The sequence below is a fragment of the Podarcis pityusensis genome (assembly GCF_964106645.2).
Source record: "Podarcis pityusensis genome assembly, chromosome: 10".
Taxonomy (NCBI): domain Eukaryota; kingdom Metazoa; phylum Chordata; class Lepidosauria; order Squamata; family Lacertidae; genus Podarcis; species Podarcis pityusensis.
In genome coordinates, this window is record NC_138035.1 from 31,916,234 (window position 1) to 31,930,453 (window position 14,220).

The 14,220-nt window shown below is 38.3% G+C and overlaps 1 protein-coding gene across 10 annotated transcripts in view; it reads left to right on the top strand.

Annotated features, from left to right (window-relative positions):
* The window catches only part of TNRC6B (trinucleotide repeat containing adaptor 6B), a 102,025-nt gene extending 89,577 nt beyond the window's left edge, over positions 1-12,448 (top strand). For all 10 annotated transcript variants that reach the window (XM_080971360.1, XM_080971353.1, XM_080971355.1 and 7 more), the window contains one exon: positions 134-12,448. In XM_080971360.1, coding sequence (XP_080827486.1) covers positions 134-521 — 388 coding nt within the window. In that variant the 3' untranslated portion in view covers positions 522-12,448. The remainder of the gene's footprint in view (positions 1-133) is intronic.
* Positions 12,449-14,220: the final 1,772 nt, after the last annotated feature.

Below are 14,220 nucleotides of genomic sequence, written 5' to 3' on the forward strand. Positions count from 1 at the left end.
TTCTGCCACTCATACTAATTTTCTTTGTTGAACTATATATTCTTTGCAATGTTAAACTGTGGATTTGGCTCATGTTTCTGGGATATTTTTCCTGTTAACTTTTGTTTCTGTTCATTCTACCCTATTTTTTTAGGTGTGTTTTGGGAAACACTACCATCTTGGCTGAGTTTGCCACAGACGAGGAGGTTAGTCGCTTTCTGGCACAAGCTCAGCCTTCTACACCTGCAGCAACACCCAGCACACCTGCAGCAGGCTGGCAGTCTCTAGAGACAGGACAGAATCAGACAGATCCAGTGGGACCTGCTTTGAATCTTTTTGGTGGGTCAACAGGGCTTGGGCAGTGGAGCAGCGGTGGTGGCAGCAGCAGTGGGGGTGACCTTGCTGGTGCTTCATTATGGGCCTCCCCAAATTACTCTTCAAGCTTGTGGGGGGTTCAGAGTGTAGAAGATCCCCACAGGATGGGAAGCCCTGCTCCCTTACTACCTGGAGACCTTCTAGGCGGAGGGTCGGATTCAATCTGAACTTAAAACTTTCAACTCTGACCTCGTGACCTTTTTTGGAACAGCAGCAGCACTAACTTGACCTTTTCTTTTTTTTCAACTTGCAATAAATACATTTTAAAAGGAAAAAAGAAAATGGAGAGAGAAAAAAAGGTGGGTCATTGACAGGACTGTCTGAGCACATAGTTGCCTCCCTTATAACTTCAGTTTTTTTGTTTGGAATATGAATCCAAAAAGAGAACATATCACTCTTGAAATACTTGAATCATGAACGCCAACTTAGAAAGACAATGTGAAGCAAGTACACATACCATTCAAATCTAAACACAAAAATTTAAAAAAATTAGTTTCTAGTTTTTCACTTTTTCATGTTATACGGAAGTTGTTGCTACGAAACATATATACTGAAAAATAGCTTTTTAACTTTGTTTGCACTGGGTGTGTTTCCGTCCTTAGGTCTACTATGTCGGGAAGGGGCAGGGTTCAAAAGAATTGGGGGTGGGGTGGGAGGGGAAGACTTGACGGAGCCTCACTTTAAAAAACAAAAAAAGGAAAAAAAACACTTTGTGATTGGCTGGTTGATATATACCAGTATGTTCTGGCACATGTAACTGCCCCGTGTGTGTGTTTCTGTGAGAGCGTGTATGTGAGCATGATTGTGTGCGTGTGTGCGCATTTTTGTCTTGGAAAGCTGCATTGCTGTTGGTCAGCAACCTACCTGGCTTGACTCTTAAACTGAATAATGATGGTGCCTGTGACTGGTGCAAAATCAAATTGACCTGTGTTAAAATCTGTCGGTGGTATTTTTATTTTAGCAGGGTATTCAGCGCAGTACAGATCTTGTTCTGACCCTGTCATAGAGCAAAACACTGCCATATCCTAAGGATTTGGTGAGGGGGTGCCAGTGTGGGAGTTCAGGGTTTTGAGGGTGGGAAGGGGGGTGATCTGTTTTGCCTAGAAGTGTATTTGTGTCTCTAATGAGACTTTTTGAGTGAACCCAAGCTTACTTTTTATGACAAGGCCTTTCACCTTTTGGGGGACACCAGGGGGTAATGGGCATCACATTTCTTTGTGAAAAAGACCTATGTAATAGTTGAAGCTTCTGCAGTCCTTAAGAACCAAATCCTGTCGCTATTCCTCAAGTCTGCATACTAAGGTTCTTATCCTTTCATGGAAAATCCACCAAAATTCAGGCCTAACTGTATTTTCTTAAGTGGTCTGCTGTTTGTGACAAAACTAAAATGTCAGTAGTTTGCTGGCCTATCTTGTATTGTGAAAGCACATGCAGCAACTTTTGTTCTCCTTTCTCCATAGTGAGCGTTACCTGTGCCAGGCCTAGGTGTATTACAGCACCAGACCATCACTGACAGAAACGTTTACTTACGAATGTTCTTAAACCAGTGTGTACTTTGAGCATTTTTTCTCTGTGTATTTCCTGTGTATGTCTTGCTTAGGCTTTGCTTAGGCAGGCATATAACTAGCAAAGACTTCTTTTGTTTATAAAGTATTGCACCTTTATTATTTTTACTTTTCCCTGTACTGTTGCTTTTTATTGTCGGTATTTAAAGAAAGGTTGTATGTTGTTGATGTTGTTGTTGATGTTGTTGTTGTTTTATTTTTTTAAACAACAGTGTAGTAGTACTCTGGGCAGGATAGGGGAGACCTATACTTAATTCAGAAGATAGCCAGTGTGTGCACTGGGACAGAATTGCTTGTTGTGAAGAAAGCCGTAGCAAACATTGCCTTTACACAAAGCAATTTTGAAGATGGGCAGACAGGATAAGAACAAGGAGAAGGAGGCATTATTCTTTGAAGTGTTAGAACTTAGCTCTGGATTTTTGCTAGCTCTGCATTATACTGAATAACAAAAGTGCTGCAATATTCTGTACCAGCAAATACCTACATAACTCCGGTACTTGGAAGTAGCAGATCATAATGTACAGGATCACAACAGAAGATTCTTTCTCCTTCAGCAGTTTCATTTTTTTAAAAAAAATCAGTGGTGTCTGCTATATAAGTATTGATAGCAAAATTAAAGCAAAAAAATTCCTCACATTTATGTAGAAAGGGAGGAGTTGTGAATTCTGTACATGAACTCGGTTTCACAGGAAGACTAAATAAGGGGATTACTGCATTTACATCTGCCTGTTATTTTGCTGTGAAGTTGAGTGGTAAACATAGACAGGTGTTGCGTATTTAACCTTCAGAATCTGCAGCATATGTGGATCTTTTAAGTGTTTCCCTATTTCTCCCTTTGTCATTGTATCTTGTAAGTTGAAGCAAAATGTTCCCCCCCATTCCTGCCAGTTAAGTTTCCCTTGCAGCCCCTACACATGCCTGCTCCTAAAACAACTGTATTTGTCTCTGGGGCCTCAGTGTTGAAAGCATGCAGGACAAACTATAATAAAAAAAAGCTCTGAGCTGGGAGGACATCGGAATACTGCACCTCATGGCCTAGAAAACAGCTATGTGCTCCAATATGTGACTTGACACACAAGCAGGTTCACTACTGTGTTATCACTCTCTCCCAACCTGCCCTATGGTCCCTTTGCCTGCACTTTGGATTTGTTGAGTTCATTATGATACTACGGTGAAAGCCGGGTGCTAGAGCCCCTCTTGTTTACAAGACATAATGAGGGATATGACATATTTAAAAAATGAAAAGCTAAAATGTTCTTCCATCACAAGCTTAAAGGGAAAAAATTAAAAACTTTTTAAAAAAAGACCAAAAAGTGCGTGTGCATATATAAACATATATATATATATATAAGATGAAGACTAACTCTGGGAGCATTTAACAGTGTTTTTGTGTTTTAACATTTATTTTCCTGCTTTAAATTTGCAAGCATTCTCAGGAATTCTAGGGTAGGAAGCCAGTTTTTGAAGATGGTTTATTTAACCTTTACCTTATCCTAGATAGATGGTTGTTTCTTTTGTAAACTTTTACAAGTTCCTGAATCTTCAAAAAGTTTAAAAGTTTTTTTCTTTACAAAAAGCAAAAAATTTGAAAAACAAAATCTAACTAATACAAACTCCAATTGTCAGAACTGGGGATCAAAAAAATTTTAAAGTACAAATTGATTACAAAAGAATTCTCAGTAGCAGCAACACAAATTCATTGTATTCTTAAAAGTCCAAGTTGTGAAAAGATTTATACTTTTAGAGCTTAGTCTCAAGTGGAAGTGCGTGTGCAGATGAGTGGGGGAGAGGATTGCGTATGAATGAAAGTATAATCATCTAGTTGTTTCACAGTGAACATAAAATCTTCCTCCAAGCACCTTTTTAAAATAAAAAGTTAAAAAAGAGTAAAAAAATGCATTTTGATTTGACTAAATCAGTCAACCACAGTTAAGAAGAATTGCTGGGAGTACAGGATGGTGCTTCTTGAAACCACTTTTAGATTGACAGTGCTTCAGAGAAGCAAAATCTTTATTGTGACCCAGTAATGGAGCTGTTTTAACTTTTACTAATTTTAAAACAGAAAATAGGGAAAGAAGAATGTGGGAGAAATCAGTGAAGTGTACCTGGGGAAAATGGCTTGGTGTATTTTAATCATTTTGAAGATTTTTTTTGTTTGCTTTTTCCATTTATCAACCAGAGATGTGTAAATGAGAAATTTTGGGAAGTGGGTTGGAGGTAAGATATATTAACTGCTGCTGCCAGCTACTGGGACTCCCATTCTTAAGAACCAGTTTACTGCAGCTTTTTCCTGGGATGGATAGCTCAGAGCTTCCAGCACAAAGAGAGAAGGACTTAATGTGCTTGAAGCATTTTTGTTAGAATGAAAATAACAAGCCGCTTTAGTGCCTTTGTAATACATCCTTGCATCCTACAAAAGACATATGCAGTCTAGTCACTCCAAGGAAACAAATGAACCCATTTTTCTAAAACAAAAAGCATTTCTCTTGAGCATGCTGAATAGAAGCCTCAAAGGCCTGCCGTGCAAAGAGTTACATATAAAATAACATACATGGAAACATTTTTCTTTGAAATCTAAGGGCAATTTTCATGCATTACTACTTTCTTGTTTTGAGCTATTCAAATAGAAGTGTGAAGTAATGCCTGGTTTTCTGTGACATCAGTTGTGTGTTCTTTAGTTGTGTGTTGCATTGTTTCCCAAATTGCACCTTGAAAAAAAATGCATCAACTGATTCCTAGTGTGATAGGCCAGTGAGAGGAGCCCCCTTTGTTTTTTTAAAGGAAGTTATTTATCTGAACGCTTTATCAAAGGCTTTGACTTATTTCCCCCTATAATTTTTTTTAAGTGGAAAATTACAAAAGCCTGTTACTTGGCTGACAACTGCTGAAGAAGGTAGAAAGGTAAATGTATAACTGTCATATTTAAAGCATCCTTTACCTCTCAACATTTCAACCTATGCATATTGAAGTTTGTCATATTTTTGAAGAAGTGAACTAAAATATCAATCTTGGCAACCTTCCATCCCTGATGAATACCTGGAATGTTTAATCAGCCCTTTGGACCATAGCAATACAGGTTTCCAAACACCTTTTCTGTTTTGAATCTGCTATGTTCTCTGGCCAGTGAGGATGATACATTTGGGAACTAAGCACTAAACTATACTTGAGAAAATGTTTTCTGCAGCTGTTTTGTGGGTGGTGTTACTATATTTTCATGTATGTTCTACACACACACACACACAAAGGCAAGAGGTCTCATGGGGTGTTGGAGACCTCTTCAAATTGCCAGAGCACCCTGCGCAGCTTGAAGCCACGTGTCAAATTTTTCGTTTTATAAAGTTGCTCCCTCCATGAAAAGGAGAAACAGTCCATATCAATGTTTTGTCCTCCTTTTTAGTTGTATATTTTAAATGCACATGCCCAACTTAAAAAATAGCCCTATTTTGGTTCTATTCACTCTTTTAATATATGGCCTATATGAACCTACTGCCAGAACCAGCATCTAATTGGATGGGTCTTGCGATAACACCTTTCCTATAATAGTACTATTCCCAGAAAGCTGCTTATTATGACATGCCGAACCATTCTGGGAAGGTTGCAGTCTTTTCCAGTGCACCCCTATAAAGTGGATAGAGTGAGCTTTTCCTTCACTCTTGGGTTCCCTTTGTAAAGGAATATGTTAAAAGCATGTTTTCCCTCTGCCACTTAGCCAAAGCAAAACTCTTCACCTTATCTTTGAAAATTTTAAAAATAAATTAGTGAATATAAACAGACAGACATTTCCTGTTTGATTTTCAATGCAGGCATTTGAACTGGCAAGTGTAACAAGTATTAACACCTCTTTCTATTCTGTCCTCCACTGCCATGACAAATGTTACCCGATCTTCACTGTCATCCAAATAGTAGTGTTCAAATCACTCACCTTTATTTTTTTATAGTATTGGCTAACTGAGATACTCTGTTCTCCCCTGAGAAGGTTCTGTTTAGTTTAGCTGTATTGTTCCTTCATTATAAATATGCAACAGCAAAAACACTCTGCATATAATGCAAATGCTACCCAAAATGCAGTTAAAATGATGCATTCTGAAATGAATACATGCTTTCCGAGCCATGCATTGATTGGAGCGATACTGACTGAAGGAAGATGGATAAAATCTATATTACTGGTTTCCCTAATTTTCCACAAAGCTACAGCTGTTCATTTGAATGCTGATTAGTCTCCATGTTATGATATGCTAATGATATTGGGAGCATTATGTAGATGGATGATTTGGTAGTAACAGTTACACCTGTTGAATACAAGGCTTAATTAGCAAAGATGCAATGTTGTTTATTCTTTATTCCAATAATATTTTGCAGATTTTCCTACTATAGCAATCCCTCTCAAAGGTTTAAAACTTTGCTGATTTTTTAAAAGTATATATTGACTCTGATCCATACAATTTGGTCATACAATTTTGATCTGTTATGAATTAGTAAATTTCTAAGAAAATTCAGTAGTGCTCTTACGGATGGGTGAAAGGAGTAATAAAATAAACAAATTTTGTACTGAAGATAGCTTTTATCCTCCTTCAGAACATTGCTAAAATGTATACAAACAGTCGCCAAATTAAAAGGATTATTCCCCTCTTATGCTACAATAGGGAACAAAATTCTAACCTGATCTTCTGACTGTCAGGCCTCATCAGATGCTAGCAGTTGTCAGACCAACCTAAGTGCCCTTTAACTGTTCTCCATGGCCATGTCAGATACAGATAAGCAGTTTCACATGGCTGAGAGGATATTTAACAGGCACCATAGATGTTACCAAATGTGTGATATGGAACAGTGTCAACATACCTGCTTCTTAAGTTTGTGCAGTATGGCATATATTTACAAATTTCTCAGAGACATGGGCCATAGAAAGGATCAAAAGAATCAACCTCAACTAAGAGCCAGTTTCTTCATGTACTTGGCAGTGGTGATAGCTAGAGTTATATAAACCCTTGTCTTCTTTTTAAATGCATTTTTTTTAGCCATAGAGTTTGAATATGTTTTTACTTGAGCCTGACAACCATCCATTTTAACACAAATCCAGGTTATTGAAGTTAAAGCATTGTGCCAGGCAGCCTGTGGGTATATTTTGACATATGATTAGCTGTCCATGGAGCAAAATAAAATAAGAATATGGAGAAATGTTCCATGGCTAAACAACACAGTTGAACAGTATCAAGCAAGAAGTGGTGTGTTTTTTTAAGCGCTTAGTGCCTCATCTTAGGTAATAGTATGCCAGTTAATGCATTCAAAGAACTACAGTTCCTCATTTCTTACCATGTTTTAATCAGAGAAAATAAATGCATATTGTCTTTCTGTATTAGAAAATGCAGCGGTTAATTGAGTCCTCCTTATAAAGATTGCTTTGCTTGCTGGATAATAATTTTTGTGGCATGGTTGTGAATATCAAGTGCTTTTCTTCTCCTTCCTTATCCCAGCCAGACTGGCTCACCCTCCTTTTATATTAAGTGCTGAGTGCTTTGAAGTTTGGGTGGGAAGGGGCAGGGCATAAAGGAAATAAAGGGAGCCAAGTTAGAGCAGCCTTACTTTAGGGAGTAGCCTTACAACAGAGCTTTATAGTGAGGGTGCGCTGTATTCCAAATTGTGTAAGCCAAAAATGAAGAAAAAAAAATCATTTATGCAAAAAGAGGCGTTAACTTCTTAACATAATATGTACCTTCTGAAGGTAGAATAGGGTCTCATGAAGTGATACATTGTGATGCTTCTTGCTGGGTCAGTAGGTATGGGATTTGGGATATAAGCGCTTAACATTCCCTTGTGGGTTTTTTTAGGGTTGTGTTTTGTTTTTAGTTTTGAACAAGCAGTAAGTTAAATGTGGTATCTCTGAATGTGCCTTTGTGAGTATGTGACTGTCAGTCCGAGAAGACTACTTGGGCTTGACAGGGGGAGATGATAGTCAGTTTATTCTCTCTAAAGGTCAAATGCAAAGATTCCAGCCTGCTGGTACCTTTTGACAAACAGTGTCTTTTGGGGCTGGTCTCTAAGCTGCGCAGTATGCAGTTGTGTGTGGCAGATGCATCCAGGTGTGGATGGGTTGTAATTCACATGTTGACATTTTTAGGCTAGTGCTCCGTTGCTGGTTGAATTCGTATATGTATTATGTACCTATTACATTTGTGTATGTGGCTTGCTTTAACTTTTTTTTTTTTTTTAAAGCACTGGAAAATGAAACGCAGTGATGTTTGAGACACATTTATGCATGTAGAGAAGAAGGTATTTTGTAGCTTCTGCCATTCTTGGGTGTAGGCACACTTCTGCCCTCTATCAGTGTCCTGATAATAGAAGAAAAAAAATCTACCCTATAACTTCTAGCACACTTATTGTTGCCATTTAAATGAACAGGGTATTACACAAGAAAATAAGATGTTTTTGAAATGGTGAGGAAGAAGTGTTGTTTTTTAATCAAAAAGTAATTCTTTGTTTCTTTGAAGCTGTTTGTAGCTAAACATGGGAATCTGCAGTGTCTACTTTCATTTGTTTTTTTCATATATATTCCACCTCTTCTTCTCCCCACCTCAAATGCAAGGTGTACAAAATCAAGAGCTGCTGTAGCACCTCTCAGCAACCTTCCCAAATGAAAGCTCTAGCAGGCTCTCTTCATCTCCATTCAGGAAGACAAAGAGAGGAGAGATGCTGCAGCTTTCTTGCTTCGCTCTCATTCCTCTCTAATGGCCTTGAAATGTATTATTATGCAAATGTGAATTTTGATACTGAACTTTAAGAAGAGGTTGTTTCTTTTTCAAACAAAAAAAAAGGTCCCATATGTGGTCAGCATTGCTTCTTTTTCTTGTAAGTGAATTGTAAACTATGCATTCAGCAAGAGATGGTTTGGGGGAGGAAAAGAGAGTCCTGCGAAACTGTTGAAAATGTTTCTGTGTCCATTGAATTCCAACACTGATGTAGGAGGAAAGAGGTTCATGTCATGGGAGGACTAAATGGAACCCATCTCTTCTGAGAAGTTGACTTATTTGATTGCCAGGCAGATTTGTTTTTGGAGGGAATTAAAATCAGCTTCAGAAATGAAGTAATGTCTGCCTGTTTCACAGGACTGTGCTTTCTTGCCATGCAGTGTTAGACCAGGATCAGCAGCATGACACAAAACAGCCCAAGGAGAGAATTTATCTACATAGCACCTCCTCCATTTGTTCAACCTCAGGAAATGGCACCTCATGCACTGTCTTTAAGGATTTACTCTACAACTTGTTCTCCTTTACAACTGCCCTTGTTCCTCAGGAGAATTACAATGTGGCTTTTCTTTGCATGCATTTCCAAAACTTTGTCCTAAAAGTTTCTACCAATTCCCATTGCAGATGAAACATAAAAGAGCAATGCCAGCTTGGAACTGCTGTAGAATATATTCTGCACTGGCATTAGTCAGTTCCTTGTCTTCTAATGTTCATCAGAACTGTTCAAGGAAGACGGCATGCTAGTCACCATCTGTGACTTCTTTGAGCTAATACTACCACTAATAAAATGGAGGCGAGTGATAGAGACTAGAAGAGGAAATTTATATGGATGCTTTTGCTGGCAAGAAGCTGCTTTGAAAGGAGAAAGATTTCACTTCCTTACTTTCCGAATGTAGAGGCTGCTTCCCATGTTAATGGAGGTGTGTTTCCTTTACAAGTCTCCCTTGAGTGTTGTGAACTGTGGTATCTGCCTCATTTCACCTTGGCATCATCATAGCCAAGAAATTCTCCTACCTATAATTCAGTGTTTTTTTCCTCACACAGCAATTTTTTGTTGGTGTTCACAGTACTGTAATGAATAATAAATAGCCTTGACCGCTCATTCTCACATGCATACTTGCCTTGCAGATGTGATCTTATCAGGATTCTTATCTGGTAGATTGCCTTTTTTTTGTTGTTTGTTGAAGGGGAAAAGTTTCCAGCTCTTTGTCTCAAAATACCTCGTGGTGCATATTTACCTTTAGTGTAACTGGCCTTGTATATTCTCTTTCATACTTAGTGAGATTATACTGTTCCTACATTTGTCCTAGTGGTTTGAAGACTGGATCATGAGGCTGAAACTCCTGAGTTCTAATCCTGGCCTTTACTCTTCCCTCTTTTTGCCTTAGGCAAGAGTCATTTAACCTTTGCCTCAGTTTCCCCATCTGTAAAATGGGGATAATAATACTTACCTACCTCACAGGGGTTTTGTGAGGATTGACTACAGGTTTTTGTGAAGTGCTTCAAAGAAAAAGTACTTTTTATAAGTATTATTATATGGAGGTGTAACTAGCAGGCTACCTCCTTTCCCAGTCTTAGACGTACATCTCAGGGATGTGCAAAGAGGAAATAGGAGAGGAAACAGTGTATTTTATTTTTTACTTGTTAAGCCATCAAATACTTTAAACTACTTTTAACAAGAAGGAAGGAGCTAAAGAGCTGAACTATTCACAAATCTCCCTCGAGTTCCACATATAGCATACAGAAAAGCCAGTCTTTTAACAGACACATTTTAAAAATAAAGTACACTTCCTCTTGAATTGGAATATGTAAAGTTTGCCATCTTTTGTATGTCCCCCTTTTAATTAGACATGGACTTTTTTGTTAGATTAACAATGGCAGCACATCTGCTGCATTTGGGAAAGGAGACATTGCTGTGTAGTTTATATGAGTTCTGTAAAATGACAATATTTGTCAAGTAGTTGGCTTAAAGATGGGGACACTATCCAAACTTGCTTTCCTGTTTGTGTGTTAAACATATGCTGCCTCATTCCCAATATACACAAGCCATTGAATGCCAATAAAACATGGAAACACAGTAATGTTCATTAATAAGAGCTGCTTGTGAATATGCCTTATAGCCTTCTCAAAATCTTTGGGAGGAGGGGTGGAAGAAGAGGTTTGGGGTAAATTCCATAGTTAGGGAGTCTTTGCTGCTTCCTCCCTTTTCTGATCTATTATGGACACCATTCTCTCTTCAATCTTAGACGTGCATCTCAGGGATGTGCATATTGAGCCCAGCATTCGGATCTTGGAAAACCTAAGATTTGGTTCCATTCTATATTTGAAGTCTCCATATTGGACACTCCCTTAATCTTTTTCATCCTTTACTCCCCAAGGAGCAGCTCTGTCCACAACTGTTAGGTGATTAAAAGTTCTATGGTGATCAGATTCAACATGATGCAGGTGTATTTGTATCTGTATCTCTCTGTTTGTTTTTGTGTGTGTGTGTAGATACATCCATACATATACAAATGCTCACTCAAGATTCCACCTTTCACTAGTTGGGGCAAGAAAACTGAAGTGCAGATCACCTAACAAAAACAAACAGCAGCTTTGCTCTGCTAACACATATGCACTGCTTCCTTTAAACCAACCTTCTTCTTTTTTTCTTTTTCTTTTTTTGAGGGAGGGATGAAAAAAGCAGTGGAGTTTAGAACTACTTTAGCATCCACTGGTTAGACAGAGACTTGAAATGCTGCTTTAATTTCAGAGCTCCTATGGGGGCTATGTTTACAAAGAACTGATCAGGAAAATGACCAATTGTGGATATCCAACTTAGTGAATTATGCTTCATTTCTGGTGAGCAAGCCATGTAGTGGAAAATGTCTTAACGGAAAATGAAAGAAGTTTAACTCCACCTAGCCTTATTTGTGAAGTAAACAATATTTTATGTCCAAAACATCTTGATTAGAAAAGGCAGCTTTTCTACTTTGCACATAAATAGGTAATACGAAGGTACAGCTGAAATGCTATTGCCTGAAACACTGTCCCTTCCCCCAAGCAGGCATAATAGTGGATACATGTATTGAGGCTCTTTGCAAAGATACCTATTAGTATTTTTTCCTTATACTTGAAATAACGTACCCATCTCTATTTGTCAGTTGGGCATCCAAGAAGGGTGGAATAGTGGAAAATAGGAAAAGGCACAATATGTTTTCATACTAGAGTTTGCTTAGTTCTCTCCCCTCCCCCATAGTGCTTTTATTTCAGCTTACTTTCTATCCTAGGAATTCACATGGACACAGAAACACAGCACTTTATGTGCTCTTGCATGGCATGCTGCCCTCCCCTTCTCCCTCTCTTCTCTATTTTTATTTTAGTATAGTGGTACTTAAAATCACTGTTTCACTTAAAAAGACAATAAAATGTTTAAACTCTACTAATGTACAAATAAGCTGAAATGTTGCATTTATGTGTATTTTGCCATAGCAGGTACTGTATTTCTCATGCTGGATTTCAAACCAACAAAAGGGTGATGTTTTATTGGAGTGTGACAAGTTGAGAGTAATAAGGAATTAAGTCGTCGTCATTTCATTGAAATTGAGAGATGGTGTAATACATATTACGTTTTCTGAAGGTTTTTGTTTTTTTTTTGCTTTTAAGCAGCTTTTGTTTTTATTTTGTTTTTGTTTTTTAAGATATGATTGTATTATGTGCAACTCAGTTGCTTACATTATAACTACAAAATATTTTTGGGTTCCTGGAAAAAGAAAGACTAATAAATGTGTTTGGCTGCTAAGCATTTAATCCTGTGACTCCTTGTCAATTTATTTTTGTTTGTTGATTTGGTCTATAAAATGCAGTTGTTAACTATAATTTCTTGGCTGTGCATTTTCCCTTCAGGAATTCATACTCACTATTTACACAGTCTTGCAGCAATAAACTATTGATAGTTTATTATTTTTATCTTTAGTATCTCCTCAGTCATGTAAATAATTGTGCACACACATTTTCCCTAGGTTTGGAGGCAGCTATTTTTATTGAGAAATAGCATCTTGGCTTATCACAATAGCACATTGTTATTCTGGTATCAGAAATTCAAGGGTTCTAGAATCTGATTGAGCTTTACTGGATACCAAGGAAACCAGACAGATGGACAGTTGTCAAACCTACTTGTCAACTCTCAGATATCTGTGCAGGCTGGGCAAACTACAAGCATTATTTAGCAGGAAGATGTTAATCCCCTTGATATCTTTGTTTGGAGGAGGAGAGCTCAAATTCATACTGGAATCGAAATGAACTGGGAATTCAGCAACACCCAAAATAACTTACTTTAGCTATGTGAGAGCTCCCAAGGTGGCTAGGAAAGCCCCTTCTCCCACTGTCCATGCCACCCACCCTGAAGATGTTTTTCTTGATGGTACATTATAGTATATTCAGGGTACCATATGGGTTATCATCTCCCTGGTTCTTCAACACAATACACATTGAACATGACAATGCTTGTTTCTTCTAACAAAATTATAAAAGGGTTGCATTTTGAAACACTGCTCAAAGCAAGCTGTTATTCACCACTGGGGGAAAGTATGCAAAGCTAGTGTGATGTAGTTGCTAGAGTCCAATATAAACCTGCACTCTGATGTGACACTCATTAGGTATTCCTGAGCAAGTCAGATCTGTGACAGCAAAAATTGTTGCTTTAATCTCCTTGGAGAAACAAAAGGTTACAAATTTTATATGACCTTGTTATGTCAACAACAGATTCATCATAAGTGATGTCAGTTGTCAAGGAATGGCCACATCATGAACAGCACACTTTCATAGCCCTGGAAACAAAATTACCTAAGATTCAAAATTATAGATACTGTACTGAACTTGCTGAATCCTTGAAAATAACTGGCTTATAAAATCACTGGAATCAAAAGTGCAACAGATTTGCAAAGAGACTGTTACACAATAATTCTTTTCCTGCGTCAAACAAAGGTCTGACTTGTCTGGATTTGGTTTCCAGCAGCGACCAACCAGCTGCTTCTGGAAGCTTCCAAGCAAAGCGGGTGATGGGTCATACTTTGTATCTTGTACTCAGAAGTGTAGTGTGTCCACTTACAGACACTTTCTGTATAGCTATAATGGCAAATAACTGATTTGACCTACACACAAATTGTCTCATTCTGCTTTTAAGCCATATGAGCTAGTAAAGGTAAAGGACCCCTGACAGTTACCGTAAGTCCAGTCGCAGACAACTCTGTTTGTGGTGCTCATCTCGCTTTACTGGCCGAGGGACCCGATGTTTGTCCACAGTTTTTCCGGGTCATGTGGCCAGCATGACTAAGCCGCTTCTGGCAAAACCAGAGCAGTGCATGAAAACGCCGTTTACCTTCCCGCTGGAGCAGTACCTATTTATCTACTTGCACTTTGACGTGCTTTCAAAATGCTAGGTTGACAGGAGCTGGGACTGAGCAAGGGAGCTCTCCCTGTTGTTGGGATTCAAACCACCGACCTTCCGATCAGCAAGCCCTAGGCTCAGTGGTTTAAACCACAATGCCACCCACGTCCCATCTAAGCTAGTAGTCCTCACC